The 15,852-nt window shown below is 37.3% G+C and overlaps 1 protein-coding gene across 1 annotated transcript in view; it reads left to right on the plus strand.

The window, feature by feature from the left end:
• The first annotated feature begins 9,515 nt into the window (after window positions 1-9,515).
• Window positions 9,516-15,852, plus strand: part of LOC149065596 (organic solute transporter subunit alpha) — a 42,803-nt gene continuing 36,466 nt past the window's right edge. The window contains exons 1-3 of the mRNA XM_089253791.1: window positions 9,516-9,793; window positions 12,854-12,938; window positions 14,447-14,598. Coding sequence (XP_089109917.1) covers window positions 12,878-12,938; window positions 14,447-14,598 — 213 coding nt within the window. The 5' untranslated portion in view covers window positions 9,516-9,793; window positions 12,854-12,877. The remainder of the gene's footprint in view (window positions 9,794-12,853; window positions 12,939-14,446; window positions 14,599-15,852) is intronic.

A 15,852-nucleotide genomic window follows, 5' to 3' on the forward strand; every position in this document is an offset into this window, starting at 1 on the left:
TCAAACCAAAGATATACACAAAACACTGTTGCCAGAAACGAATAGAAAAGCCGTGAACTCACGTTTTCTAGTCCATTTTTTTGTACTGAAGTTTATGATTTTCCTGTGTAATTCGTATAGTAATTTTGATAATTTCCTCGTTTTTTTTTTTTTTGAAGAAATATCTAGTTTTTACAATTTGAAAAAAAAATTAACTTTTTTGATCCAGTATCCTTTATTAAATCGTTAATGACCATATTTTATCGATACGAGAACGGTTCATCAAAACGGGACATTACGCTGGCCACATCGAGGAGAAATATAACTGGAGAGAAACATAATAGGGAACTATCGAGCTTATATTACTCGTAATATAATATAATCGATGAGGAGAACTCGATTTCTACTCTAACGCTGGACATCGTCAATCACAGAACAATACGCCAGTATCCAGTGGCGTAGCCGGGGGGAGGGGAGCGGGGAGCAATCTCTCCCCCAATCAAAATTTTTCCTACATTGGAACCCAGGGCCGTCTTAAGAGCATCATGGGCCCCTGGGCCAAGTGATTTTTCTGAGGCCCTACCTGACAAATTTTCGGAAATTTCAACCGGTTCTAATTTTTCTGAGGCCCCCGGGTCGTGCCATTGCCACCGTGACTCATGGTCGTGCCCGGGTGTGCCCATGCGTTAAGACGGCACTGTTGGTACATATTGTCCTAAATGACTTTTGATATTTAAAAAAATCTTGATGAAAAAAATTGAATTTTTCATTTTCTATCTTCACTGACTAAAATGATGAGTAAATAAGAAAAAAAAATCTCCATTTATATATGCGTCTCTTGCAGTTTAACAGTGATTGGGTTTATACTAGTCGTTTGAGAGAAGAAGAAAAAAAGAAAGTGGAGGTTTTCATTGCTATTTTTGAAAATTGCTCTCAAGTTTTTCATCCGGAAGCATTTTCAGATCAACCTCTGTTTCCACCTAAAGGACAGAATCTTGCACGCTTCTTGCTGTAACTTTTTTCCCCGCTCGTTCTCGGAAGAGCTCCTAGAAATACCTTTCATAGGTGCCTCAGTTTTGAGAATATGGTGTTCACGAAATGTTCATTCTGTTGTGAAGGGCCACCAAGAGCTTTGATTCAAGCGCTTTCTGAAGAAATTAGGCACGGGAACCTATTGTGGAGAGACCAAGTATCGTCTTAGTTAGAGCTTGAGCTCCTCCACCTTATGCATAGGAGACTTGGCTAGATTTAGTGCCTGGAAATGCCACGTTATCTGCATGTGCCTTGGCAAGAGCTTCTAGCTTGTGTATAGGGTAGGGGGCCATTCAAGTATTACGTAAGCAGATTTTCAGCCATTTTTGACCCCCTCCTCCCCTCCCCCCTTGTCAGCAAAATTTCGTCAGCAGCTTAGAATATTTCATATCTTCAAAAAGGGGAGGTTGATGACGTAAGCAACCTTCAACCCCCCCCCCCGTCATCAAAAGTCAGCAAATCCGAAACCCCTCCCCTCTCGATGCTGACGTAATACTTGAATGACCCCTAGTGTCTCTGCCTCTGCGGTGTTTGGTACCACTGGTTACAGTTTGTTCATGTTGGCACCTCTGCATGGCCCCCACATGAGTGGGGCTGGTAGGGCTTCAGCCCGGAACGATTCTTATCATTTTATTTTTCACGCTGTAAATTTACCATATAGGGGCCCTCCGATATCCTAGCCTAGAATGCCTGCTGCAGGATGTAGCCCCCAGCATACCACAGAGTATTGCGATTAACCTCTTTACAGGGACAATGCATCCAAGTGAATTTTATTTGTCAATTAATGAATTAATTTTTTTTGCGATGAATAAATATTCACAGGCGCATTTTTGACTCATTTAAACTCAACTATTCAGATAACTTGACATTTATTATTAATCAACAATACATTGCTTTACATACCAAATATTCAAAGTTATTTTAATACTCAGATATGAATTTATACATTTTGATTGTGTTTCACCGAAGCGATTCGCTTATTTTTTTTTACAAATAAATACCTGTCCAATACCTCTATTTTTTATACTCAGTACATGTATTTTCTTGATTTGCCGTTCACATATATGTATATTTTTTTCATGCATGTCTTTTTTTTATTTTCGCGCATTTAACATAGCGATACTAATTTCACTAGTGACTTTTAGTTTTAGCTTCATTGTATGTTGTCAATACGGGTAACCAAGTTACCGTATATACTCGTGTATAAGCCGACTCGTATATAAGTCGACCCCCTCACTTCAGGACCATCAAATCCGCTATAAATTGAAAACCCGTGTATAAGCCAACCCCAAAAAATCCGCGCATTTCAGAGAAAAAAAATTCTTATGTTTTCATGCAAAATGAATAGCTTGCGAAAATTTACAATAGAAAATTATTCAAACTTTTTAATCCGTTTCTTCTGAGTCTCCAAGCTCATGGTAATCCATCAGATCATCATAGGGGTGCGGCACCTTCGTTTTTATCTTCGTCTGGGTTGTCTCATCGCCATAGTCACTTTTAAAGAGGATATCATCTTTAGTTCTGTCCATCGCATTGCTGATGCAACACATTTTGAAGGATCGGATGATAATTTCGGTGGAAACAGAATTCCAAGCCTCGTGTACCCATTGGCACACTAGGCTAATGTCAGGTTTCTTCAAGGCACCACTTTTTGTAGTTTCTTTATCATCAGAACTCATCCATTCGATCCACAAATTCCTCAAATAGTCTTTGAGAGGCTTGTTGATGCTCACATCTAAAGGCTGTAGAATAGACGTTAGCCCACCTGGTATCGAAGCCAATGATGTTTTCGATTTCTTTGCCTCGGCTTTGACATTATCGGTTCTGTGGGGTTTGAACATATCCCATACCAATAATGCCGGTTCCTCGAACACTGCTACAAAAATTACTACTGATTGTGCGGGTCGATATTTTCTCATCAAAAACTCACCCGAGTATAAGCAAAGCCTCCTAGATACTTCTAGGAGGCTTTGGTATAAGCCGACCCCCCCCCCCCACTTGAGGAACGAAATTTTCCACAAAAAAAACTCGGCTTATACACGAGTATATACGGTACCCCTTGTCAACTCAGTGTATCAAAAATTACTTCAGTCTGTAATATGTTGTGCATATATTTTTCCCTTTTTTTTCATCTTGTATAAGTGAAAGTGAATAAATTTCATTGTATATTATCACGTTTAAATTCCTTTTGTGTTGGTGTTTAAGACTGTTACTGTCGGACTACTAGTTGGAGGTGTTTAGGCAGCCGTCCCCAACCGCGAATGAGACGAGACGGGGTTACGGGGGCTGCCCCTTTCAGGGACGTGACCATAGGGAGAGGCCACACCCAACACCACCTATAGATAATTTTATCTATGGGGGTGGTGGCACAGGCGCGGATCCGAACACATGTTGGTAGAGGTGGCATCCTCCCCGCTTCCATTTTTCACGGTTTTAAATGGTTTTTACTGATTATACTTTCAAGTCAAGACCTAAGGCACATATATGTGCACTTTTCAAACGGCCCTAGTAACCTTCCATAATTAAAATTAATTAATTTTTTTCTTTTAAAAGGGCATTTTGACACACAGTGGACGAAAATCAATCAAAAAAATTTTTTTCAAGTCAATTTTGGCTCAGGTGTGGAGTGTCTATCATGTAGGCTCATTCGATCGTCCCTTAGAGGAGAAATAAGTTTTCTTATAGGGGAAAGTGCCCTATAATGAGATACTTTTTCTAAATTTCTGATTCCCTGATTCCTTTGATTCCCTGATGAACAATTTCGTAATTCTAAAATTGATTTTGTACACTATAAATATATCTGATTCAACATATTGATAGCATTTTCAGAAAAAAATATTGCAAGTATACTCAAAAAATGATTTTATTAAAATGGTCGAATCGGATGTTTTTGGAACAGGTCACCCAATATGAGACACCAAGGGTTCCTAATATGAGACACTATCTCATATTGTGCAGTCACACTGAGAAAGAAACATTTGCATGAAAAAATGTATTAATTGTATTTAATTAATCGTCAAAATTGAAAAGATAATATAACAAATTAAATTTTTTTTACGAATAACAATCATTGCACAAAAATGCTGTCTCCTTAATTTCTCCACAATCCTCGTTAGACCATCGAGAGCATAGCATACATCTTGCCCACTTCTCTCCATGGGTGTCCTCTGAAAATCAGGTTGAACAGAACATGCATTCTGGATTAGACTCATCGTAATTAAAATCTGAATCACCTGGTCCAGTAGAGGTGGTTCTTCGCCATCGCACGTTTCGTCTTCACTCGAATCTTGTCTTTTCTTCTTAGTTTTAGCCAACTCTTTCTTGGCTTTCTTTTGTTTTTTTCTCTTGTCAGCCCCAGTTTTCTTTGTACTTTCTTAGTTTCTTTTGTTGCTTGACTCACTGTTTTTCTCCAAGCTGTTTTTTACATGGTGAGTTGGTCAGCAATATTGCTGAACCCGACCGTGAAGAAGACGATGTACTAGGTTTGAGGGGATAGCTACTAGGTTTGAGGGGATAGCTCTTCACAACTAGATGGAAGGCCATATGTTTATGTCTGCACAACATAAACCAAAAAAGTGTTCAGACATAATAACGCAATATTGCGATAATTGTTCCTCCAACTCTGCAGTCAAGTCCGTCTTTCTTCCCCAAGCTGACTTGTACGACTTCCTAGGCCGATCTTGCATCTTTGACATACCGTTCAATTGTGAATTATTTTGCAGCCTTGAGGTAACCAATTGGTTTCCTGTGGTTCCCAACTTCGAGGCGCAAATGCGAGCCATTAAAAGTCTCGCCACAGAGAGCAACAGGCCTACAACGATAAATTATTCAATCATTACACTTCATTCATAGTTAGAAAAACTGGTGGCAGATGGCAGCACTACACATAACAAGCATTACACAGAAACAAACTTCACGTCAGGTTTCACTACACATACACGCGCATTCCCGCATGTACCAATTCGTTAGAGGTTCCGCAGAGGAATATGGACGAGGTACGTGTGTGGTGTAGTAGTAGTAGTAGTAGTAGTAGTAGGTAACCCATCCTCTTCTCCTTAACAGCATTAACTGATTCCGCTATCGCTTCTCGGGACCATTTCTTTCGCTTTACAGGAACCATCATAAAAATGTTAATTTGCTTTAAGATCACTGGAAATAAATGAGAAGAAGTGGTACTTTAGGCGTCTATAAAATGAGGTCTCAATATGAGATATCGCATATTATGGACTTCATTGTATCTCATACTGGGCAAAACCAATGTTTAAGAAATATCACCGAATAAATCAAGAAATAAGCAAAAGAATTGAGAAATCGATACATGAATATGAAACTACATGTAATGCTGAGTATGTACTAATAACGAAATGTTTAAAAATGACTTACATTGTGCGTTGTACAACCCGTCGAAAAATAACTTCAAAAACTTTTGGGCAGGCTGCGCAGTTAAATATGCTCCTGAAGCTGGAGTCGCATGCAAATGAGTAAGGTTATGTTGTTGGCCGCTTCATCTACCGTCGAGCTAATAGTGCATACCTCTAAAAACAGATGTCACAACCGCACAAAAGAGATAAAGGAGTGTCTCATATAAGGCAAGTATCTCATTATAGGTCACTTTCCCCTATTTCTTTTCAATGGATCGTCCCCTATTTATCGGGACAGATGTTGACGTTAGGGAACATTTTAATATAGCCAGTATGAATATAAATGTAATTTTACTTTTTTAGTTCGCGGTGATTGGGGAATTTTGATTATGGTTATTTTGCTCATTTTGGTATGCTTAGGCCGGAATTACACTATAAAGGTTTAATAAAAGTTCTTTTATAAAACTTGAAAATGCAACCAATATGCACATCGGTTGCATTCGATCGAATATAGCCAATAGGCTTATTGGTTGGTTTTTTTCAAGTTTGAAAAAGATCTTTTATCATACTTTTGTAGTGTACCCCCGGCTTAGGAACAATTCGCAATGTACGAAGGTTTTAACAGCTGGCTGGTGCGAACAGAGCCGCAACTAGATGCTTGGTTAGCAGGGGCAAGCACTCATTTTAGCACCCCTTATAATGTAGGAGTACAGGATACAGGGTGAAATTTGTTCCCCTTTGGTCTGGCTCTCGGGTGTCAGACTTATTCCCTCCCCCCCCCCCCCCCAATAACACACGTTGGTATATCGGCACCGGTCCGATATACTAACGATATAGTGTGCTACTGCTGCCCCCACCAATTGCGGCCCTGGATGCATAGATGAATTAAGGAAAGAAAATTCAACTGCCTCTACGGGAAATCGATCCCACGTCCTGTTGCATGCCAGACGAGTACGCTACACCACTACGCTACATAAGCAATGAACTTCTTTCCTTAGATCTAATAGCTCACGTATACTGACATTTTTGTCACTAGATGGCAAATTATCTGAAGATGACGTCACTCTCCTTCATGCCCCCATCCTTTAGCAGGGTCCCTAGGGTGAGATCTTTGGCGGGGTGCCCCGGTAAGTTTTTTATGGGCCCCTTTTCTACAGTGAATTTGTAGTTCACGAGGATACAGTTTTGAACCCCCACCATCGCCACAGTGGTGGTCGGCTGAGGTTGATTTTCTGTGGTTTCCAACTTCGAGGCGCAAATGAGGGCTTATCTCCCAGTTAAAAAGTAACGCCACAGAGAGAAATAGGCCTACAACGATACAGTTATTCAATCATCACACTTCAGTCATAGTTAGAAAAATTGATGGCAGATGACAGTGTCATGTATGAGCATAGCCACTGTAAATGCTAAAGAGGCAGTGGTCATTATTATGGAGAGAGAGCACACGTGTGCCTAGAGAGGGATTCAATGTTAACTCTGATATTGTATATAGTAACTAACTGAATAATATAAACTAATGATACAAAATGACCTGTATAATGTCAACTTATTAGTAGCTGCATGACAGACAGCACTACACATAGCATGTATTACACAGAGGCAAACTTCATGATAGGTTCACAACACGTACAAGCACAATCCAACATGTACCAGTCAATAGTGGGAAAAAAGGGGACGTGAGGGGGACAATGCTCCTCAGCGTCAAAGGTAAAGCGGACTAATCGAATGTATTTACGTATATATGAATTAACATCATCAATATCATGCCCCGCCCAGACTTTCAAGTCTATCTCCGCCTATGGTACCAATTCGTTAGAAGTTCAGCCGAGGAATATGAACGACGTACATGTGTGGTTTAGTAGTAGTAAATTTGTGCTCATATTCCTTTCAGCCCCGCCCTTTGAGAGGCATGCTTTCCGCTATTCTACGAAGGTTTTAATAGCTAGCCGTTGACTAAAAGAATTCAGGAAAGACAATTCAACTGACTCTACTTGGGAATCAAAATCATTTTCTCACGCCTGCCTGGCAAGCGCGCTAGATCACTATGCTGCAAAACCAACTCTTAGTCCTTGGGCTGCGGGATTAGTGTGAGAAATGGTTTTTTTACTGCGGCAACGTAAAAACAATTTCCCATTTTTCAGTTGTTTTTGTAAAAGATAGACACTCATCATACGTTGCAAATATAGTACAATCGAAAAAAGGTGTGGTAGACAAACAGATAATCTGGGTTTGAACCTACAATCGCAGACAAATAGTGATTGGGCATAAGCAGAAACTATACCACTACTCAACAAAGTACACCCATCCCATGCAGTGCAAGCAAACCTGTCAAGCTCTGTTTACATGTGCAAGATTGGGGGTCGCTTTGGTGATTATTACCTGCATGGCAACTTTTTTCTCCCATGGGGGAAAAAACGAGGGACGAAGATCCGTCAAAAGAGTCCGGTGGTGGGTGACTCCGATCTCCTCTCCCATAATCCTTTGTGGCGCGAAAACTACTGTAAGCTCCTTCGTCAGTCATCTTGAACCAACTACTTCCGTTCAACCCGCGTAACCAGTGACGACTTTCGGAAAGAAGAGGGGAATATCGGCATAAACTAAATGCCATGTAAACACGGGTTGTAGCGAAAATCCCTGTTGCGGGTAACTTTCCGGGATGTTTTAAGCTCCGTTCACAAGTGCAATAAAACATCCGGGAAGTTCCCGGTAACAGGAATTTTCGCTACAAACCATTCATATGACGTTTAGTTTATGCCGGTAATCCCCCTCTTCTTTCCGGAAGTCGTCATTGGTTACGTAGGTTTAACGGAAGTGGTTGATTCAAGATGGCTGACGAAGGAACTTACAGTAGTTTTTGCGGGGCAAAGGATTATGGAAGAAAAGGTCGGGGTGTCGACCACCAATCCACCCCAAGAAAGATGGGCTTTTTTGATGCGCTTCTCCCCCACCTTTCTTTTTCCTACGAGGGGAAAAAGTTGCCATGCCGGAAATTATCACCAAAGCGGCCCCCAATCTTGCGCATGTAAACGGGGCTTTAGAGAATAGGGAAATAATAATAATAAAAACTGGAAAATATATATATATATGCGTATGCCATCTATACGTCGTTTAAGAATTCAATGAGTCTCATCGTAAAAAAAAAATTCAAATCATCATAGGATGATGATAGCCGGCTCGTCATCTGTGAATTACCGGAAAATGCAGTTTTGGGTAGTGTTAGTGTCACACAAAGGCCAGTAAAAAAAGGCCAAGGCGTATGAGCCCATGCGTTAAGACGGCATGCCTCAAGAAAAGAGGGGCCTCAGAAAAACTAGAAGTACTTGAAATTTTTGAGAATTTTCCAGGTAGGCCCTGAGAAAAAGCACTTGGCCCGGGGGCCCATGATGCTCTTAAGACGGCCCTGACAAAGGCGACTGTAGAGTGGTGATCTAGTGGGCTCACCGACATGCGAGAGGCATGGCCACCACAAGGGTGGGGCTGACAGGGCCCGGGACAATGCTCATCATTTTTTGCTTTTCACGCTATAAATTAACTATAGAAGGGCCCGTGAGAAGTCTGACCGAGGGGCACTGCTCCAGGATGTAGGGCAGTGCGGAGGAACATTGGTTTGAGTCCCAGTAAAGGCTGTTAAATTTTCTTTCCTGAATCATCTTCGCATAAGTTGTTAAAATTTTGATATGAATAGTGGAGAGTGACATAAAATCTTCAGAATTGACAATGTCCCGTATTAAGTATCCTAACTTCTAACTTCCCATATTTGTTCTATAAAATATGGTCACAAAGATTATTCATATATATATTTGATCAAAACAAAAGGAAATAAAGACAGAATTAAATAGTCTGATCATTTTAAATATCTGATTGCAATATCTAATCGAAGTGATGGTTCACACATGAGACCTTATTCAGTCACATGAAACAAATACCAACATTGTGCGGTTACGAAAGCCATGCACGGAAATGATATCTCTCTACGTGATATTCATTAAATAATTTTTGAAAACTTATTTCTGAATTTTCACCCAAGTTTTTAACGTTTTAAATTTCCTTGAGATGAGAGCAAGAATTCAGTGTTCGCAAAATTATTTGCTAGTTTTTGGTTCGAGAATCTCGCAAAACACATTTGTGCGGCCATATGAGAACGATCACACTAGCGGAGTGTAAAATTGGGATTGTTATTGGCTGCAATGCAGTGAAATCGACGATAGAAATGGAACAAACATCATAACATTAATGAACAACTGAAAACATGAGGAAAACATTAACTGTAGTGAAATGCACGTTTTTGAAATAAGTCGATTATTATCGAAGCTCAAATCGTCCAAAAAGAATTCTTGTTGGACGTCATAGCATTAGGTTGAATTGTCTTTGAACAAATCCTTAAGAATGTTGTCTTAGTCTTGAAAGTGTGGGTGCTTGAGGTAACTAAAAAATTACCGTCATCTTTAAATCAGTAATTAACACTTGCATACCATTCATTATTTCTCTCTTAATAGAAAGAAAGTGGTCAACATTAGTGTAACAATTTTTTTTATTGATAATAAAATTTCAAATCATTAACTTAATTTTTATTTATCATGGAACCTGAAGCAACTTTCATTTTATACATAGCAAAACTCTTGTTTTTGAAAGCTTTATGAACTTAAACGTTAAAACTCCATAACTTTTTATTACTATAAGTATTTTTTAGAATGTTGCTATGATTTAGAAATATATTCTAGCATAAGAAATTGCACTATATAGTGACTGTCAGTTCAAAGTTTTAAATACAAGGTATTCGAATAGTAATTTAATGAAAGGGATAAATAAATGTGTATGCAATAGTCTCTGGAGCAGAAGTGAACCAACAATTATTTAAAAAAATAATTAATTTTGACTGAAGTACTGTAAACAAGTTATAACCTGATGCAAAAAAAAGTATGGAAGATTGTACATTTTTGGGTTTGTGTTTAGAATTGTGATGTCTGTTGTATACCCACAGTTCTCAACCTTTTTTAACTTGCTGACCTTTTTTTAAGCAGGACCACTACTAGAGGGAGGGGAGTGAGTAGATTTTGTGCCCTAGGCACTGGACCAGAGATGGCTTAAATTTCATCTTTTAACTTTGCCTTCAACATTAAAAGGGAGAAGGGGGAGGGCTGCCAAAATATGTGCTTGCCCTGGCTGACCCAGCATCTAGTTGCAACACTGTTATTTAATACATAGTTCCTATGGCAGAGATCAGTGGGCCTATTTTTTTGTATTTATTCATCAAATTTCCTGATTTATTTTATTTTCCCAGAGCGGCCATAGAGCCCCTGAGAAATGCGTGTAGAGTACTGGTTGAGAACTGCTGTTGTATTGGCATACTATAATAAGCAGACCAGTTCTGAAGAAAGGTTTTTTCCTTTCAGTAAGTAGCCTAGGTAAAAACAGTAGTACTGATAAATCTAGCGAAGAAATTTAAATGATTTCAATCTGTTATGAAGGGCTTTTACTTTTTTCGTGGAAAATATATACATGAACATAGGGTCATAGCCAAAAATTTATTTCAGTGGGGGAGGATATCTAATTTTTTGGGGCGAGGGAACAAAGTGATGGAACTATAGACTTAACCATGTGATTCCATATATCAGTTGATTTCTCATATTTTGTGAAGGGGAGACACCCAGGTCCCTTCCTCTCTCTCTACAGCCTAGTATGAAGAACAGAAGAATCTTTATAACTCTGCATGTGGAAAACTCAACTATTCAGATAACTTGACATTTATTATTCTCATGGTTGGCATAATACTGAATTCAATAGGAAAAATGTCTTTAACTCGAGACGATAACTAAACTCCACTTAAGTCAACTACGATTTGCTTTGTTATCACTCGAGCCCGGATTATGTGTACTTAAAAATGCCAAAATATGCATCAAGAAGTGGAAAATTCCAAAATATGTATCAAAAAGTAGAAAATTCCAAAATATGTATCAAAAATGAGAAAAAGATATATATATATATATTTTAAAAAATCACACGCAAAAAAAAGCAGGTTTTTAAAATACATATTATCTATTAGTGCATATTCAATTTTAAAAAATATTCCCGCATACGTATATACCTCTATATGCAAATAACTACAGCTGCTCAGTAACAGAACGACTGACACTATTTCTAAAAAAATGTAAGACTTTTAACATATATCTAGAAATAACCTTATGATAAAAGGTTGATATTTTGAAAATACAGTATTACAAACATCTTTATCAATCCACTAAATCCCACCTGCGTGGGAATAAAACTATGTTATGAAAATATAAGAAATATTTATATTTGAAAAATTATAAAAAAAATTAAAAACACCAATTTTTATTTATAATTGTGAATTTTTATAAAATTTATATTCGGCCAAATCATTAACCAAATATAGTTGCTGTATTTGGCTAAATCACTAGCTCTACCATCCCAAGCATTTTTCATACTAACGTGAACAGGCTGGGCCACAGCAATAACAGCATATGGCCTGCTTGGACATTGGTTCTCATTTTCTGCAAATTTGAAAAGGGATTCGTCAAAACATGATAGTATGTATTAAATAAACAACATATAGACAAGCATAGGTAGACAGATTTCTGCTTCCTGATAGCAAGGGGGGAAAACCTGAAAATGACAAAATGAATAATAAAAATGTATGAGGGCCTCTAAAATGACATCAAAGATAAGGATGGTTTCTACTTCTCTGCATGCATTTGTTGCTGCAAATACATTTTCCTATTTATTTGAATAAATCTACCTCATATATTATGAGGTAGCTTCTGCTGCTTATAACAAAAATTTAAAAAATGCGTTAAGATCTATAGTGATGCTCAATTAATTATATTTTATTTGCCGGTGATATTATTCTAAATTGCACTCTTTGGATGCCTTATTTTTTCTTCTATTATTTCTGTTTTCACACAATTCTTTCAGGATGTTTTGTAATTTTATTCATGCACAATCTCTGTGATGGTCAGTTTGACTATTTGATTAAGCCACAAAGCAGAATATGCCAAAATCTGCGACGTACGTTGCAGAACAATCTGAAATTTTTTTAAGAATCTTAAGAATTTTAATGAAAAAACACTATTATGGGAATTTTTATTGTCACAACATTTCCAGTCAACTGAGGGTTCGTTGCAGAACAATGTAGAACATTCTGCTTTGGGGTGATCAAGAAACCTAGAATGTTTATCTTCTAAGACTTTTGAAGCCTCAAAAAAGATGAGAAAGGGCATAAAATTTGAATTACTTTATATTAACTCTCCAGGTGCAATCATACATTGAAGTAGCTTTCCTGTCAAAATGACTGCTTCAGTCTTTCTAGTGTTAGAATACCTAGCTTCTCTGGAAGACTGTGGCCTCGTACTTAGATATGGTTTTTAAATTTCATGGAAATCTTGTATCTGATTTGAAAATAAAACATTTTAATGATTTAACTTTTGTGACCTTACTTACCCTTTTGGTTATTTTATACACAGATGGAAGTTTATGGGCAGTGAAGAATGAATTGTTCATCTCTGTTGGCCAATGAATATATTCCTACCATGGAAGAAGCTGTATCAGGTATTGCCATGAATTTTATAAAAATGTATTCGTATATCTGTACTCTTAGAAAGTATTGCGATATGAGGCAACAACTTAACACCAAGAATGATGGTTTTTATCTTGACAAAAATTCAGCTTTTTTTAATATTCATGTATGCTTGTTGATTTGCAACTGTGAGCAGTCATTTTTTGTTAGTAAAATTCAAAAGATATCAGGATGGGCAAAAGTGTAGCATTGTATGATTTTGAACTTCTCACTTGAATTGAACTCAGATTGTTGCATTGAAAGAAAGGTTTCCTGTCCTAAAATAATTATTGTCCATACCAGGCCATTATTATCAGATGATACAAGAAATTTCCAAAAATAAATTTTGTAGGGAGACTGATTTTAAACTCTTATTTTTCGCACATTCCTATGGTCTTCGATTTGGTACATTGCATGTGTTAAATAAACTTTTTATACAGACACTCTGTACCCAAAAACTCACTTAGAAAGTTTTTGCCATGTTTCTCCTGAGCCCAACAATAAAAATACCATGTTTCTAAGTGCAATATTAGTTGAGATATTTGAATTCAAAAATCGCTGAAAATGGGGGACGAACAACATATTAAGAGACATACTAGAGAGGAAAAAGTGAGAAATTGGAAAAATTCTTTTAAAAATTAGCATTTTATTTAAAGTTTTCAAAATTCTGAGATGCCTCCTAAACTTTCAATGAGCAATATCTCGGCAAATATTGCACTTAGATCAGGGGCGCATTTAGAGCTTGCTGTTGGAAGAGGTGATTTTTCAAATTGTTGTGAATAAGGTGACCATGCGTCCCGCATTTTGTCCTTTCGATTTTTTCCTCAATCCTGACCTTTTTTTTAACAAAATGCCTTGATTTTTCCCATTTTTTAGATGAAGTTTTCTTGAATTTGTTATTTAATCAAAAACGTGGATACAGGTAATTATATTTATTTAATGCAATATTATTGTATAAAAGATACAAAAATTTCACAAATTATTGCATTTCTCTTGGGGGTGACCACCCCCTTTCCCCATAGATCTGCACCTGACTTGGATGCATGAATTTTTTTTTGTTGGGCTCATTAGAGACAAGGCAACAACTTTTTTATTGGAAATTAGAAGGACTGCATAAAATATAAATTTTGTATCTTGGTACATATACAGCACCTAGTAAAATAAATGATACATCTAAAATGGGCATGTTATTTGAATACGTGTTCTAATTGAAAGTCTCTAAAATTATTGGTTCAAAGGTCAAGATGTATAAGGATTTTACTTTGCACCCTGTAAATATGTATGTGTGTTACAGAGTGGTGTTTGAAGTCTGGGCATCTTACAAACAAAGTGTCCAACCAGTTCCTGGCCACTTTGTGATTTGGACAATATCTGAAATGGTTGGCCAATTTATGAAATGCTCAATTTTTTATAAGACATTAGCAGTAATAAATATATATACATATATCAAAACTTGGTGTCAATTTGCTGTTATAAATGTTGATTTGTTTTTTGAACACAGCTTTAGGTGAGCTAAGCATAGGTTTGGTGGTGCTTGGTGGTGTAGTTACAACTGGAATGTTTTGTGTTTATATAGAAGAGTTAATATATATTTACCGCCATTGGCCTATCAAGTTTTTTTTCTTGAAGTTTGGATGCTTGAGCATATTTCCTGTAAGTATTCATTATGGTAATTTTTTCTAAGTATAGTATGATTTAATTATCCACACCAGAGGGTTTTGAAAGTGTTTGAACCCTCTGGTACCTTATAGTTTATATGTTATAGTGATGTTATAGTTTGTGTTGGGCGTGGTAGCCCGGTCGATAAGATACTCGCCTAAAGTACCAAAGGATGTTTAGAGGTGTCGCGAGTTTGATACCCGGTTCGTCCTTGTCAGAAAACTTTCCTGACACAGGGGTACAACAGAAAACGGCGACTTGACCACAGCAAAAAACTGCTACCGCAGTGGTTAGAGAGCCAACCTCTTGATGAGTATAAAACACAAGCCTGCCGTTCGGAATCGGCAATAAATTGTAGGTCCCGGTCTAATTAGCCCTCGTGTGCAGAAAATGACCGTGGTGCGACAAAAATGATCAAATGATCAAATAGTTTGTGTTGAACCCTGGCTGTGGTTATGAGACTGCTTCATAGCAGTCAAATAAATATGGATATTTCTACAATATACATTTTTGCAGGGTTGTTTGGTTTAAACCACATGGTTTTTTTAAAAAAACCACTTTGGTTTTTTTTTCAAAAAATCAAATAAAAGTTGCCTAAATATCATTTTTTTTCCCTTGAAAAATATCATATTGGTTCATTATTAGCTAAAATGTTTCATTTTTACCACATTTTATATCCTTGGGGTACATTCTGATGGTATAGCTTTAAATGACATAAGATTTTATAAGTGGTTTTTTTCAAAAAGTCTCAGAAAAGTGGCCAGAATATATATATATTTTTCAAAGGAAGTAGCTTAGTTATTTAAAGTTATATATAAAAGCCAAAATTTCTCATTTTTACAACATTTTCTAACCTTTGGCTACATTCTGATGCTCTATCTTTAGCAAATTCATAAATAAGGATTGCATCACACATCACATCTAAATGTAGGGGTGTATTATCTCACAGGTTTCTTTTTTCCTTTACAAAGAAGGAGCAACAGTAGTGACACCATCATGCTAGGGGCAGGTGGTCCTATAATCCAATAAAGACACCAGCTGTCCTTAAAGGACAAAGACTAGTGTACTAGTAGTTACATTACCTCACATACATTTTCATTTTCTTTCCCATAAAAAGTAGCACATCTCCTACTGTATATCTCCCAGTTTTAATATTCAATAGTTGTTTTTTTTATACTTTCACACACACACTGTTAAGCCCAGTTAAGGTTCTACTGTATAGTAGTAACAGATTTATGAAAAATAATC

This window comes from Pholcus phalangioides, unplaced genomic scaffold (assembly GCF_987345545.1).
Source record: "Pholcus phalangioides strain wild (caught in Gottingen) unplaced genomic scaffold, Ppha-v1.0 ptg000039l_1, whole genome shotgun sequence".
NCBI lineage: Eukaryota > Metazoa > Arthropoda > Arachnida > Araneae > Pholcidae > Pholcus > Pholcus phalangioides.